The 17,771-nt window shown below is 41.4% G+C and overlaps 1 protein-coding gene across 1 annotated transcript in view; it reads left to right on the top strand.

The window, feature by feature from the left end:
* The window catches only part of Nup214 (nuclear pore complex protein Nup214), a 380,758-nt gene that overhangs the window by 79,608 nt on the left and 283,379 nt on the right, over window positions 1–17,771 (top strand). Inside the window, exons 5-6 of the mRNA XM_071662750.1 lie at window positions 352–557; window positions 16,868–16,988. Coding sequence (XP_071518851.1) covers window positions 352–557; window positions 16,868–16,988 — 327 coding nt within the window. The remainder of the gene's footprint in view (window positions 1–351; window positions 558–16,867; window positions 16,989–17,771) is intronic.

Raw genomic sequence — 17,771 nt, 5'->3', positions numbered from 1 at the left:
CTCTCGATGCCACAGGATGACTGGGGTTCCAAATAGTGCCATTTGACTTTTGAGACTGTACTTTTATGCCAGACACATGATATCCCCATGATAAGTGAGAAATAGGAATTGTTCAACAAATAAAAGCTGACACATGGAAGCTTTATTTTGAATAGTAATTGTTGGGTTTTTTCAGACAATTGTTGGGTCCTCTGTGATTGCACCTACCACTATTGCATCCTGTTACAAGTCCTATGATACCATGAATATATAAAAGGGAGAAGGAACTTATCCTTTATGTGCTGTGTGAGTACACCATGCTGTTCTTTGATCTGGCTTTATTATTGTTGTAATTTGTACATTTTTTTCCAGAGCTGTAGGATGGTCTCCAAAGGGAAAGCAACTGACAGTAGGTTTGGCTGATGGAACATTGTCATTATTTAAACCTGACTTGACACCAGTGCGTGTAATATCACGGCCACCTATGGAAGATATTGGTCCAGTGCTTAGTATTACTTGGTTTAGCAACACAGAATTTTTTATCAGCTATAGAAATGAGGCTGAAGAAGGTGGACATGGTATGTATTCGTCTTTCTTTGATATTAATTGTAATTGGACTATTTTATTCAGTACAGCCTAATTTTCTCAACAGATGTTTTTTACATGAAGGCAATACATAGAAATTCCATTTTTACTGACTTCATTGTATAGGAGTTCAGCTTCTAATGGACCTTTGGGTCTCAATAGACTAGGTTTGGATATGGCAGAAAAGTCTGGGAAATGCCATTACTTTGCAGATTTAGTTCGGTGAGGTTGGATCCATTGGACTGTATTTGGGCCCAAATTAATGGAATAGTCTGTTCATTTCTGGCCTCAGTCTGGAACTCTGGGCATCGTGATTTCATGTGACAGCCTTTGATGCAGTACGTCACTTACACTTTTTTCTTGCACATAGTGTGTTATCCCTGCTTACATAGGTAGTTTTACTCCTTTGTTTTATGTACAGTAGACTAATTTCATTGTGCTGTACTATTTTTGTACCTTTAATCCTACAACTCTTAATATTTTGTATAGTACTGTTGAGAAGTTTCAAGGTGAAACAATCCTCGCTTGGTCATTTTCCATCTGTCTGAGATAAGCTTGTGCTTGATCAGTGTTTACAAAGTGACATCCATTTTCTATTGCATTTGTTGCCACTACAGTGTCAGTTTTAGTACAAAGGTCTTTCTTTTTGTGGTACATTATGGCAGGTAGGAGTAGTGCATGTACCAAGAGGATTAGAGATTTTATTGGACTCCAGATGTAGAATGTACCAAGACTAGTCAGTTATAACAAGGTCCACAAGGAAGAGACAAGGGGCAGAGAGGCACCACAGCAGAAGAAATATTTGGAGATGTTATGGAAAATTGTTAAAAACTAAGACCAGAAGTTAATTAGAAGAGGAGTTAAAGAAACTGAGGGATCAATTCAAGGAACATGAAGGGTGTCATGAGAGAGGAACTAAACGATATGAGAAATAGTATCATTAGGTATGAAGAAAAAGTCAGTTCAGTGGATGAGATTTAAAACATACATAATCAGTGGAAAGAGAGTAACTTCACTAAAAAGCAGTTATGGTATGATGGTTCTGTTTTATATTCCCTGGAGGCTGTTCAGTTAGAGGAAAGGATTTAAACACATACAGAATCCGTGGTTGGTAGTGAGTAACAAGGTGCAGAAGGAGCAATTTCCTTGACCGTTCAGTTAGAGAAAAGGACCATAACATAAAAAAGTGGACAGAGAGGTGCAGAAGGGGAAATCTCAGCAGCTGACAACAGACATAGAGCATGAAGATTGATGTAGGGGAATGTAGACCTTTGGTCTTGCAAACAGAGGTACTTTAGAAAGAATCATATGCACTGCTAGAGATGGAGTAACTAAGGAAGTCTATGGCATAATCAATGGAAGGTTTAGAAAAGTACAGAGCATACAGGACAATTGCTTGTTAACTAAAAAGAGAGATTTTAAGGAAAGTCAGAAATACAGCGGTTGACAATTCAACACTGACAGGTCTAGCTGAGGAGTTGGTGCCACCCACCCCAGAAAGATTAGTAAAGCTGGAGGTCAGTTGACTTAAATCACAGTATTTTTGGCTTAGAAGATCATAAACCAGATAAGGAAGATGGGGAAAAAAAGAATTGCTTATTAAAAGATCACTAGAGGCTGTAGCATTGCCAAATGCAGTTTCAGTGGTAAAAGAAAGAAGAGTTGGTGGTTATAATCAAGACATAAGGGAAGGGGGTGAGCAGTTGTGGTTGCATTTGATTTGGAGTCATCTCGCCTCAAGGTACTTGGGAAAGCAAAGAAATGTAAAGACAAGGTGGAATTCAGTAGGGTATTCATCAAAAGTAGTATATGAAGGGAAGAGAGGGAGAGAAGCAAAAAATACATTTTGAAGACAAAAAACTCAAGATGCCACATATTGCAAGCAGATAGAGCAGTCCTGCCAGTATTGCAGGGAAGGCAGAAGTGTTAGGAGATGGCACTGTCATACTGAAATTAATGTATTCAAATGTTGATGGAATATTAGTTGATGGTAAAGAGCCGGAATTCAGGGATCATATAAGGAAAGTGCTCCTGATATTGTTGGAATTGTGGAAACAGGTTGCTAAAGGGATAAGATCTCTCGTTGTACCTAGAGGGTTACATAATAGTAAGCAAGGAAAGAGAAGGGAGAGGATTTGCCGCTGTAAATTTCAAGAAATAGAGGCGGATGGCCCATTTAGACAGTACTTAATGGGAAATATAATTGTATGGAAAAAGTGCACAATGGCATTAGTTATATAATCTTCCAAAAATTTTAATGATCTAGAATAAATAAAGTGATAATAGTGAAGGATAAATCATGACACTGTAAAATGCTCTCTATTCAGAGATGTTAAAGCACTTATAATGGGGAGACTGATATAAAAAGGTTAACTGTGGGAATCAGGATTCTTGTGATGAGGAGTCATGGAGACAAGTTTTTAGTGTATGCAGAAATTTTTCTACCAACCTCTCAGTGAGAACACTAGGAAAAGAGGAAATGATAAACTATCATTGCTAGCTCTTAGCTTCTCACACAATGACATGGAAAAGGAGAATATTATGTATGATGCACCATTTGGTTAAAGTAATCTGGTAATGCACAAGTTTGACTGTGTTGTGAATGAGGGCATTGGAAGAGTGCAGATGAGACATGACGTGAAGAGATGTAATTGGAAAACTATTTATTTATCCTATTGTTTTATACTTTGTCACTGTCTCCCACATTAGCGAGGTAGCACAAGGATACATGAAAGAATGGCCCAACCCACCCACATACACGCCCACACATGCACATATACATACCTTTACATTTCAATGTATACATACATATGCATACACAAATGCATATATATACATGTACATATTCATACTTGCTGCCCTCAGCCATTCCCATCGCCACCCCACCACACGTGAAATGGCACCCCCCTCCCCCCGCACATGTGTGAGGTAGCGCCAGGAAAAGACAACAAAGGCCACATTCATTCACACTCAGTCTCTAGCTGTCATGTGTAATGCACCTAAACCACAGCTCCCTTTCCACATCTAGGCCCCACAAAACTTTCCATGGTTTACCCCAGACACTTCACATACCTTGGTTCAGTCCATTGAGCACGTCGACCCTGGTATACCACATTGTTCCAGTTCACTTTATTTCTTGCGCTCCTTTCACCCTCCTGAATGTTCAGGCCCCGATCGCACTAAATCTTTTTCACCCCATCCTTCCACCTCCAATATGGTCTCCCACTTCTCCTCGTTCCCTCCACCTGTGACACATATATCCTCTTTGTCAGTCTTTCCTCACTCATTCTCTCCATGTGACCAAATCATTTTGATACACCCTGTTCTGCTCTCTCAACCACACTTCTTTTTTATTACCACACATCTCTTTACCCTTTCATTACTTAATCAAATCACCTCACACCACATATTGTCTTCAAACATCTCCTTTCCAACACACCCACCCTCCTCCACACACCCTATCCATACCCCATGTCTCGCACCCATATAACATTGTTGGAACCACTATTCCTTCAAACATACCCATTTTTGCTTTTCGAGTTAATGTTCTCGCCTTCCACACATTCTTCAACTCTCCCAGAACCTTCGCCCCTTCCCCACCCTGTGACTCACTTTCGCTTCCATGGTTCCATATGCTGTTAAATCCACTCCCTGATATCTACAATAGCCTAAAGAATTTCAATGGTCCTGTTGATTGGGAAGTGGAAGTTCTTTGAAATTTACAATAAAGGAGGAGTATCATGGGCACGTCTAGCCTCAAATAAATAGAAAATGATAAGAAAGAGGAAAGAATGTTTAGATATAAGATGTCCAAAAACAAAGGAGCTTATGAGATGTTCCATGATGAATGTAGACAGCTCTTCAGTCAGCCAACATTTGCAAAAGGTAATAGAGAGAGAAATTGGTTTACCAGGATAAGAAAGGAAGAACAAAGGAACTTTGAAAAGAATATAATTGACATAGCAGGAGAAAATACAAAACAATATAACTTTCAAAGACAACAGAAATATAAAAAGGACTAAGCTCATGCAAAGCTCATGTTTGTGATGAAATTCCACCATAAGTGCTGAAGATGTGTGAAGATACACTAGATAACCTATTGAAGTACTGTTCAAGGTGTCACTGGAGAGAGGCAGAGTGTCAGGGGAATGGAAAAGAGTGAACATCATTCCCATCTATAAGAAAGGAGACAAGAAGAGGCACTGAATAGTAAATCAGTCTTACTGACATGTTGAGTGCTGAAAAGGATAATTGAAATCGATTGGATATTTTTGTATATGGGAGAAATTATATAAATGAGAGGCAGCAAGATTTTAGGGAAAGCAGGTCATGTGTAAAATTACACTGTACTGGATGTGAGGTTGATTAAGAAGCTGAACCACCAGGCAGGAATAAGGGTGAAACTCCTGCAATGGATAGGAGATTATCCCAGGTGAAGGGAACAAAGGAAGGATATCAGAGGAGTCTTCTCCAAATGGTTTGAGGTGACCAGCAGTGTGTTTTTAAGTTCAATACTCTTCTTGATCAGTGTAAAGGACTTGCTTGAAGGTATGGATTACTTTCTGAATGTGTTTGCTGTTGATGCGAAGCTCATGATGTAAAAAGTGAGAAAGAGTGCATCAGCTTATGAGTGGACCTAAATAGACTCCAAAGTTGGTCTTACATGTACATGGCTGATGAAAATCAACCCGAGCAAATGTATAGTAATGAGGATGGGACATAGAGAAGGAAGGCCTCAATATGACTGTCATTAAACTGGAAATAAGCTTAAGGAGTCTGTGCGTGAGGAAGACTTTGGAGTCCCATATTATGAAATTAGGTAAGGAGACATACTATCTGCTAGCAAATATTTGAAGAATGTTCAAGTATATGGATAAGTAGATATTTAGCGAGGTATTCATATCGTACATAGGGTTCAAATAAGGATAACCTTCTCACTCTTGGTCACCATGCCTTAATAAGCCAAAAGAGCTGATAGAGAAGGTCCAGGGGAGGGCAACAAAGGTGGTACCAGTATTAAGAACCTTATGCTACAAGGAATGGTGAGAGGTTTTAGATTTCCCCACCTTGGGAGAAAGCAGATTAAGGGTTGATGTGATCACTGCCTTAAAGTTTTCAAACATCTTAATCATATAGACACTGAATAGTTTTAACAGATGTAGGGGTACAGCAACCAGAGGACATAACATGAAATTTTGCAAGAAGCATGTTTAAAAAATATAAGTTATATTATATTTTTTGTATTATACTTTGTCGCTGTCTCCCGCGTTTGCGAGGTAGCGCAAGGAAACAGACAAAAGAAATGGCCCAACCCCCCCCCCATACACATGTATATACTTACGTCCACACACGCAAATATACATACCTACACAGCTTTCCATGGTTTACCCCAGACGCTTCACATGCCATGCTTCAATCCACTGACAGCACGTCAACCCCGGTATACCACATCGCTCCAATTCACTCTATTCCTTGCCCTCCTTTCACCCTCCTGCATGTTCAGGCCCCGATCACACAAAATCTTTTTCACTCCATCTTTCCACCTCCAATTTGGTCTCCCTCTTCTCCTCGTTCCCTCCACCTCCGACACATATATCCTCTTGGTCAATCTTTCCTCACTCATTCTCTCCATGTGCCCAAACCACTTCAAAACACCCTCTTCTGCTCTCTCAACCACGCTCTTTTTATTTCCACACATCTCTCTTACCCTTACGTTACTCACTCGATCAAACCACCTCACACCACACATTGTCCTCAAACATCTCATTTCCAGCACATCCATCCTCCTGCGCACAACTGTATCCATAGCCCACGCCTCGCAACCATACAACATTGTTGGAACCACTATTCCTTCAAACATACCCATTTTTGCTTTCCGAGATAATGTTCTCGACTTCCACACATTCTTCAAGGCCCCCAGAATTTTTGCCCCCTCCCCCACCCTATGATCCACTTCCGCTTCCATGGTTCCATCCGCTGCAAGATCCACTCCCAGATATCTAAAACACTTCACTTCCTCCAGTTTTTCTCCATTCAAACTCACCTCCCAATTGACTTGACCCTCAACCCTACTGTACCTAATAACCTTGCTCTTATTCACATTTACTCTTAACTTTCTTCCTCCACACACTTTACCAAACTCAGTCACCAGCTTCTGCAGTTTCTCACATGAATCAGCCACCAGCGCTGTATCATCAGCGAACAACAACTGACTCACTTCCCAAGCTCTCTCATCCCCAACAGACTTCATACTTGCCCCTCTTTCCAAAACTCTTGCATTTACCTCCCTAACAACCCCATCCATAAACAAATTAAACAACCATGGAGACATCACACACCCCTGCCGCAAACCTACATTCACTGAGAACCAATCACTTTCCTCTCTTCCTACACGTACACATGCCTTACATCCTCGATAAAAACTTTTCACTGCTTCTAACAACTTTCCTCCCACACCATATATTCTTAATACCTTCCACAGAGCATCTCTATCAACTCTATCATATGCCTTCTCCAGATCCATAAATGCTACATACAAATCCATTTGCTTTTCTAAGTATTTCTCACATACATTCTTCAAAGCAAACACCTGATCTACACATCCTCTACCACTTCTGAAACCACACTGCTCTTCCCCAATCTGATCCTCTGTACATGCCTTCACCCTCTCAATCAATACCCTCCCATATAATTTTCCAGGAATACTCAACAAACTTATACCTCTGTAATTTGAGCACTCACCCTTATCCCCTTTGCCTTTGTACAATGGCACTATGCACGCATTCCGCCAATCCTCAGGCACCTCACCATGAGTCATACATACATTAGATAGCCTTACCAACCAGTCAACAATACAGTCACCCCCTTTTTTAATAAATTCCACTGCAATACCATCCAAACCTGCTGCCTTGCTGGCTTTCATCTTCCGCAAAGCTTTCACTACCTCTTCTCTTTTTACCAAATAATTTTCCCTAACCCTCTCACTTTGCACACCACCTCGACCAAAACACCCTATATCTGCCACTCTATCATCAAACACATTCAACAAACCTTCAAAATACTCACTCCATCTCCTTCTCACATCACCACTACTTGTTATCACCTCCCCATTTGCACCCTTCACTGAAGTTCCCATTTGAGTAAGTTTATAGTCTAAGAGTGGTGGAAGAATGGAATAAAAGAGGGAAATGGTGCGATGTGGTATGCAGCAGGTGATTTACTGTCAGTAGGATGAACCAGGGCATTTGAAGTGGTCATTGGAAGCCAAGGAAAGGTTTATGGAGCTTTGGTTGTGGATGAGGGCTGCTGTTTTGGTGCAGTGCATGTGACAGTGAGAGAATGGTTGTGAGTGAGAGAGGCCTCTTCTTCATCTCTCCCTCTTGCGATTTATATTTTCTTTCTTTTATGTTTGTTCATTGTTTCCTGCATTAGTGCTGAGAACAAAGAATAGTCCTCATTTGTTCACATCCATTCTGTGGCTGTCATGTGCAATGCACCAAAACCACAGCCCCCTATCCACAATCATGCTCCTCAGGCCTTTCTGTACTTTCCTCTAGCAGCTTCATATGCCCTAAGTCCATCCATTAAGAGCAAGTCTTCCCCACTACATCACTCCAGATCACTTTTATCCTGTACATGCCTTTCACCCTCCCACATTATCAGGCTCTGAGCATTCAAAATCTTATTCGCTCCTTCCTCCCATCTACAATTTGGTCTACCCCATCTCCTCATCCCCTTCAATTCTGACCCATATATCCTCTTTGTCAACCTCTCATTCTTTCCATATGTCTGTCCATTTCAGCACACCCTTTTCAACTCTCTTCACCATGCTCTTCTTATTACCACACCTCTCTTACTTGCAATTTCTTCCTTGATCAGCCCTCCTCACACCACTTTTTGTCCTCAAACCCTTCATTCCCAACAAATCCACCCCTCTTGCACATCCTCTGTATCCATACATCATTGGAACTACTCTTCCCTCAAACATGCCCATTTTTGCCCTCTCAGGTAATTACCTCTCCATACATTCCTGCAAGTATGCAGTCTGTTGTGGATGAGAGAGCTTAGTAAGTGAGTCAGTTGTTGTTTGCTGATGATACAGCAAGGCTCCCAGAATTTTTGCCACCTCCCCCACCCTATGATTCACTTCCACTTCCATGGTTCCATCCGCTGTCAAATCCACTCCCAGATATCTAAAACACTTCACTTCCTCCAGTTTTTCTCCATTCAAACTTACCTCCCAATTGACTAGACCCTCAACCCTTCTGTACCTAATAACCTTACTCTTATTCACATTTACTGTCAACTTTCTTCTTTCACACACTTTACCAAACTCAGTCACCAGCTTCTGCAGTTTCTCACATGAATCAGCCACCAGCGCTGTATCATCAGCGAACAACAACTGACTCACTTCCCAAGCTCTCTCATCCACAACAGACTTCATACTTGCCCCTCTTTCCAAAACTCTTGCATTCACCTCCCTAACAACCCCATCCATAAACAAATTAAACAAGCATGGAGACATCACACACCCCTGCCGCAAACCTACATTCACTGAGAACCAGTCACTTTCCTCTCTTCCCATACGTATACATGCCTTTCATCCTCGATAAAAACTTTTCACTGCTTCTAACTACTTGCCTCCCACACCATATATCCTTAATACCTTCCACAGAGCATCTCTATCAACTCTATCATATGCCTTCTCCAGATCCATAAATGCTACATACAAATCCATTTGCTTTTCTAAGTATTTCTCACATACATTCTTCAAAGCAGACACCTGATCCACACATCCTCTACCACCTCTGAAACCACACTGCTCTTCCCCAATCTGATGCTCTGTCCATGCCTTCACCCTCTCAATCAATACTCTCCCATATAATTTTCCAGGAATACTCAACAAACTTATACCTCTGTAATTTGAGCACTCACTCTTATCCCCTTTGCCTTTGTACAATGGCACTATGCAAGCATTCTGCCAATCCTCAGGCACCTCACCATGAATCATACATACATTAAATAACCTTACCAACCAGTCAACAATACAGTCACCCCCTTTTTTAATAAATTCCTCTGCTATACCATCCAAACCCGCTGCCTTGCCGGCTTTCATCTTCCGCAAAGCTTGTACTACCTCTTCTCTATTTACCAAATCATTCTCCCTAACCCTCTCACTTTGCACACCACCTCAACCAAAACAACCTATATATGCCACTCTATCATCAAACACATTCAACAAACCTTCAAAATACTCACTCCATCTCCTTCTCACACCACCACTACTTGTTATCACCTCCCCATTAGCCCCCTTCACTGAAGCTCCCATTTGTTCCCTTGTCTTATGCACTTTATTTACCTCCTTCCAGAACATCTTTTTATTCTCCCTGAAATTTAATGATACTCTCTCACCCCAACTCTCATTTGCCCTCTTTTTCACCTCTTGCACCTTTCTCTTGACCTCCTGCCTCTTTCTTTTATACATGTCCCACTCATTTGCATTATTTCCCTGCAAAAACTGTCCAAATGCCTCTCTCTTCTCTTTCACTAATACTCTTACTTCTTCATCCCACCACTCACTACCCTTTCTAATCTGCCCACCTCCCACCCTTCTCATGCCACAAGCATCTTTTGCGCAAGCCATCACTGTTTCTCTAAATACATCCCATTCCTCCCCCACTCCCCTTATGTCCTTTGTTCTCACCTTTTTCCACTCTGTATTCAGTCTCTCCTGGTACTTCCTCACACAAGTCTCCTTCCCAAGCTCACTTACTCTCACCACTCTCTTCACCCCAACATTCTCTCTTCTTTTCTGAAAACCTCTACAAATCTTCACCTTCGCCTCCACAAGATAATGATCAGACATCCCTCCAGTTGCACCTCTCAGCACATTGACATCCAAAAGTCTCTCTTTCGCGCGCCTATCAATTAACATGTAATCCACTAATGCTCTCTGGCCATCTCTCCTACTTACATACGTATACTTATGTATATCTCTCTTGTTAAACCAGGTATTCCCAATCACCAGTCCTTTTTCAGCACATAAATCTACAAGCTCTTCACCATTTCCATTTACAACACTGAACACCCCATGTATACCAATTATTCCCTCAACTGCCACATTACTCACCTTTGCATTCAAATCCCCCATCACTATAACCCGGTCTCGTGCATCAAAACCACTAACACACTCATTCAGCTGCTCCCAAAACACTTGCCTCTCATGATCTTTCTTCTCATGCCCAGGTGCATATGCACCAATAATCACCCATCTCTCTCCATCAACTTTCAGTTATACCCATATTAATTTAGAGTTTACTTTCTTACACTCTATCACATACTCCCAACACTCCTGTTTCAGGAGTAGTGCTACTCCTTCCCTTGCTCTTGTCCTCTCACTAACCCCTGACTTTACTCCCAGGACATTCCCAAACCACTCTTCCCCTTTACCCTTGAGCTTTGTTTCACTCAGAGCCAAAACATCCAGGTTCCTTTCCTCAAACCTACTACCTATCTCTCCTTTTTTGTCATCTTGGTTACATCCACACACATTTAGACACCCCAATCTGAGCCTTCGAGGAGGATGAGCACTCCCCGCGTGACTCCTTCTTCTGTTTCCCCTTTTAGAAAGTTTTAATATAAGGAGGGGAGGGTTTCTAGCCCCCTGCTCCCATCCCCTTTAGTCACCTTCCTAAAGTTCCTGGAACATTTTTCCCCCTCACCCACTCTAAGACTCGCATCCACTTACATGGTTTCATTCGCTACCATGTCCACCCTTATGTATCTTAACGACATCAGCTTTTCCAAATGTTCTCCATTCAGTCTCACATACCGTCTAACCTGTTCCTCTGCCCTGATCAATGTGATAACCTTGCTTTTATGCACATTTACTTTTGACTTTATTCCTTGACAAACTCTTCCAGATGCCAACTTCTGCATTTTCCCTCTTGAATCTGCCACCAGTGGTGTGTCATCTGCAGACAGCAACTGACTCACTTCCCAGGCTCCCTCACCTCCTACAGACTGCATGCATACTCACCCCACTCTCCAGGAGGCTTTCATTTACCTTCCTCACCATCCCATTCATAAGTATATTAAACAGCTATGATTATATAACATATGCTTGCCAAAAACCCACCTTCACTTGGAATCGCTCACTCTCCTCTCATCCTACTTGCACACATGCTTTACTTTCTTATTAAAAACTCATCAGTGCCTTATAGCTTTCCTCCAACACCATGCTTTCATAAGACTTTGCACAAGGCCTTTGTCAACCCTATAAAATGCTCTCTCCAGATCCATAATTTATTTTTTTTATTTCTTTTGCTTTGTCGCTGTCTCCCGCGTTAGCGAGGTAGCACAAGGAAACAGACAAAAGAATGGCCCAACCCGCCCACAAACACATGTATATACATACACGTCCACACACGCAAATATACATACCTATACATCTCAATGTACACATATATATACACACACAGACATACATATATACACATGTACATAATTCATACTGTCTGCCTTTATTTGTTCCCATTGCCACCTCGCCACACATGGAATAACAACCCCCTCCCCCCCTCATGTGTGCGAGGTAGCGCTAGGAAAAGACACCAAAGGCCCCATTCGTTCACACTCAGTCTCTAGCTGTCATGTAATAATGCACCGAAACCACAGCTCCCTTTCCACATCCAGGCCCCACACACTTTCCATGGTTTACCCCAGACGCTTCACATGCCCTGGTTCAATCCATTGACAGCAAGTCGACCCCAGTATACCACATCGTTCCAATTCACTCTATTCCTTGCACGCCTTTCACCCTCCTGCATGTTCAGGCCCCGATCACTCAAAATCTTTTTCACTCCATCTTTCCACCTTCAATTTGGTCTCACACTTCTCCTCGTTCCCTCCACCTCTGACACATATATCCTCTTGGTCAATCTTTCCTCACTCATTCTCTCCATGTGACTAAACCATTTCAAAACACCCTCTTCTGCTCTCTCAACCACCCTCTTTTTATTTCCACACATCTCTCTTACCCTTACATTACTTACTCGATCAAACCACTTCACACCACATATTGTCCTCAAACATCTCATTTCCAGCACATCCACCCTCCTGCACACAACTCTATCCATAGCCCACGCCTCGCAACCATACAACATTGTTGGAACCTCTATTCCTTCAAACATACCCATTTTTGCTTTCCGAGATAATGTTCTCGACTTCCAAACATTCTTCAAGGCTCCCAGAATTTTCGCCCCCTCCCCCACCCTATGATTCACTTCCTCTTCCATGGTTCCATCCACTGCCAGATCCACTCACAGATATCTAAAACACTTTACTTCCTCCAGTTTTTCTCCATTCAAACTTACCTCCCAATTGACTTGACCCTCAACCCTTCTGTACCTAATAACCTTACTCTTATTCACATTTACTGTCAACTTTCTTCTTTCACACACTTTACCAAACTCAGTCACCAGCTTCTGCAGTTTCTCACATGAATCAGCCACCAGCGCTGTATCATCAGCGAACAACAACTGACTCACTTCCCAGGCTCTCTCATCCACAACAGACTGCATACTTGCCCCTCTTTCCAAAACTCTTGCATTCACCTCCCTAACAACCCCATCCATAAACATATTAAACAACCATGGAGACATCACACACCCCTGCCGCAAACCTACATTCACTGAGAACTAATCACTTTCCTCTCTTCCTACCCGTACACATGCCTTACATCCTCGATAAAAACTTTTCACTGCTTCTAACAACTTGCCTCCCACAACATATATTCTTAAAACCTTCCACAGAGCATCCCTATCAACTCTTATCATATGCCTTCTCCAGATCCATAAATGCTACATACAAATCCATTTATTTTTCTAAGTATTTCTTCAAAGCAAACACCTGATCCACACATCCTCTACCACTTCTGAAACCACACTGCTCTTCCCCACTCTGATGCTCAGTACATGCCTTCACCCTCTCAATCAATACCCTCCCATATGATTTACCAGGAATACGCAACAAACTTATACCTCTGTAATTTGAGCACTCACTTTTATCCCCTTTGCCTTTGTACAATGGCAGTATGCAAGCCTTCTGCCTGTCCTCAGGCACCTCACCATGAGTCATACATACATTGAATAACCTTACCAACCAGTCAACAATACAGTCACCCCCTTTTTTAATAAATTCCACCGCACTACCATCCAAACCTGCTGCCTTGCCATCTTTCATCTTCCGTAAAGCTTTTACTACCTCTTCTCTGTTTACCAAATCATTCTCCCTAACCCTCTCACTTTGCACACCACCTCGACCAAAACACCCTATATCTGCCACTCTATCATTAAACACATTCAACAAACCTTCAAATACTCTCTCCATCTCCTTCTCACATCACGACTACTTGTTATCACCTCCCCATTTGCCCCCTTCACTGAAGTTCCCATTTGCTCCCTTGTCTTACGCACTTTATTTACCTCCTTCCAAAACATCTTTTTATTCTCCCTGAAATTTAATGATACTCTCTCACCCCAACTCTCATTTGCCCTCTTTTTCACCTCTTGCACCTTTCTCTTGACCTCCCGCCTCTTTCTTTTATACCTCTCCCACTCATTTGCATTTTTTCCCTGCTAAAATAGTCCAAATGCCTCTCTCTTCTCTTTCACTAATACTCTTACTTTTTCATCCCACCACTCACTACCTTTTCTAATCAACCCACCTCCCACGCTTCTCATGCCACAAGCATCTTTTGCGCAAGCCATCACTGCTTCCCTAAATACATCCCATTCCTCCCCCACTCCCCTTATCTCCTTTGTTCTCACCTTTTTCCATTCTGTACTCAGTCTCTCCTGGTACTTCCTCACACAAGTCTCCTTCCCAAGCTCACTTACTCTCACCACTCTCTTCACCCCAACATTCTCTCTTCTTTTCTGAAAACCCCCACAAATCTTCACCTTCGCCTCCACAAGATAATGATCAGACATCCCTCCAGTTGCACCTCTCAGCACATTAACATCCAAAAGTCTCTCTTTCGTGCGTCTATCAATTAACACGTAATCCAATAACGCTCTCTGGCCCTCTCTCCTACTTACATACGTATACTTATGTATATCTCGCTTTTTAAACCAGGTATTCCCAATCACCAGTCCTTTTTCAGCACACAAATCTACAAGCTCTTCACCATTTCCATTTACAACACTGAACACTCCATGTATACCAATTATTCCCTCAATTGCCACATTACTCACCTTTGCATTCAAATCACCCATCACTATAACCTGGTCTTGTGCATCAAAACCACTAACACACTCATTCAGCTGCTCCCAAAACACTTGCCTCTCATGATCTTTCTTCTCATGCCCAGGTGCATATGCACCAATAATCACCCATCTCTCTCCATCAACTTTCAGTTTTACCCATATCAATCTAGAATTTACTTTCTTACACCCTATCACATACTCCCACAACTCCTGATTCAGAAGTATTGCTACTCCTTCCCTTGCTCTTGTCCTCTCACTAACCCCTGACTTTACTCCCAAGACATTCCCAAACCACTCTTCCCCTTTACCCTTTAGCTTCGTTTCACTCAGAGCCAAAACATCCAGGTTCCTTTCCTCAAACATACTACCTATCTCTCCTTTTTTCTCATCTTGATTATATCCACACACATTTAGACACCCCAATCTGAGCCTTCGAGGAGGATGAGTACTCCTCGCGTGACTCCTTCTCCAGATCCATAAATGTTATATAAATATCCTTGCTTCTGTAAGTATTTTTTTACACAGTTTTAAAAGCAAATACTTGAATCATATGCCTTCACCATTCTCCTATATAGCTTACCTGATACTCTCAACTTACATATACCTGTGTAGTTTGAACACTCAACTTTATCACCCTTGTCATTTGTTTTTCTCACTGTTAACCTTTTTCCAAAGCATCTTTGTGTTTTAACTGAATTTTATTGATACTTTCTCACCCTAGCTCTCATTTGCCTTCTTTTTCAACCTCTGTATCTTCCTCTTGACCTCCTGCCATTTCCTTTTGTATATCTGTCAATCATTTGCTCATCTTTCTTGTAAGTACCATCCTTATATGTGTCTTTGCCTTTTCACTTCGTCATCCCAGCACTCGTTACCCTTTTTCACTTGCCCACCACCCAACTTCTGCATGCCACACACCTCTCCTCTTACACATGTTAAAGCTGGTTTCTTGAATATTTCTCATTCCTCACCCACTCCCTTAGCTTTGTTTACTCTCATCTTTTGCCATTCTACACTCAGTCTCTCTGGTATTTGTTCTCACAAGTCTCTTTTCGAAGCTCACTTACTTTTACCACCCCTTTGTCACCCACATGTTTTCACTTTTCCAAAGACCTGTACAAATCTCTATCCTTGCCACTGTTATGTAATGATCATACATACCTTCAGCTACAGTCCTCTACACATTCACATCCTAGATTCTGTTTTGCATGCATATGTAAGTGATCCAATAATGCCTTCTTATCATCTTTCCTACTCACATATATATCCTAGTGTATGTTCCTTTTTTTTTAAACCAGGTGTCCCCCCCCTCCCTCACAATCCCTTTTTCATCATACAATAGCACAAGCTGTTCACCATTTTCATTCACCTTTCTACATACCCTCATGCCCCCAATGATACCCTCAACTGCCAGATTACTTACTTTAGTAATTGTATTTACCCATCGCTACCTTCCAGTCTCATGCATTAAAAGTGCTGACACACTCACTCATTAGCCTCCAAAGCAACTACCTTTCATTATCATTCTTCTTATGGTCAGGTGCATAAGTACTAGAAATCACCTGTCTGTTGCATTCTGCTTTTATATTCACCCACATCAGTCTGGTGCTCACTTCCCTAATTGTGACAACATGAGTTGTATTGATCATTTTGAAACTCCTCAGGCCTGTCTGGGAAGATGTTTTTCTACTGTGTGTACATGTAGGTTAATGGGGTACTGTGATTATATGTTTGTTTTTGTCATGAAATCAATAAGTTTTTGTAATGTGTGAGTGGCCAGCCACAAGAGTGAATGGATTAGTGGCCACAGAGTGAGAGCATACGTGTGAATAATTTCAGTATTTAGAAATTGTTGATCAGCAAAATGTTCAATAATTCACTGTCTTTCAGTTTAGAAAAGTTTAGTGTTTCATGGAAGATCTTAATCCAAGTTCTTGTAGTATACTATTGCCTTTAAAGTTTTTGTGATTTGAAAGTTGTCTCTAACTTGAGACAATTTGAAAAATTACTGTTTTAAAATAGTTGATATTGTATTTCAGTGATGATGTATGTTAATGCCCCCAAAGCCAAAGAACCAAGATTTGTTCTCTATGAATACTTGTGCAACTACAATCAAGGGTCACAACCAGCTATGTTCTATCCTGCCTACTTTGCTGAATGGTAATTGATGATTTTACCAACTTTGTTTTTATGTTTTTCTTTAATATGACACCTTTGTTCCATCTTTTTAATCAGGTTATTTTTTTATATATATTTTGGAGATCGCCATTTACTGTCTTAGAGAAATAGTGCTTGGAACAGATGGAAATAGCCTCATTTACTCACATCCACACTCCAGCTGTCATGTATATTGCACTTAAACCAGGACTCCTTATCCATAGCCAGGCCCCATAGACCTTTCCATGGTTTCCCTAGACCACTTCTTATACCCTGGTTAAGCCCATTGACAGCTTATTTTTATATGTATTTATGGATCATGATGAGGAGTCAGGATTGGCATAATGCCTGCACATTACCAGTGTGTAAAGGCAAAGTGGATAAAGGTGAGTGTTCAAGTTACAAGGGTATAAGTATCTTGAGTGTGCTTGATAAGTTGTATGGGAGAGTGCTTATTTAGAGGGTTATGGCATGCACAAAGCATCAGACTGGGGAGAAACAGTGTGGTTTCAGGAGTGGTATAGTATGTGTATGTGTAGATTAGGTGTTTGCTTTGTGAGAAATACTTGGAGAAATTGGAAGATTTGTATGTGGCATTTATGGACCTGGAGAAAACAACTGATTAGGTTGATAGTGGTGCTCTGTGGAAGGTGCTATGAATGTATGATGTATGATGTCCATACTGTTAGAAGCAGTAAGGAGCTTTTAAGCAAGAGAAAAAGACATGTGTGCAAGAAGGTAGAGAGGAAGGTGAGTGGTTCCAGGTGAAGGTTGGTGTGCAGTATG

The sequence above is a fragment of the Panulirus ornatus genome, chromosome 6 (genome assembly GCF_036320965.1).
Source record: "Panulirus ornatus isolate Po-2019 chromosome 6, ASM3632096v1, whole genome shotgun sequence".
Lineage (NCBI taxonomy): Eukaryota > Metazoa > Arthropoda > Malacostraca > Decapoda > Palinuridae > Panulirus > Panulirus ornatus.
Note: the sequence above shows the minus strand (reverse complement) of the source record. Positions and strands in the feature narration are given on the sequence as shown.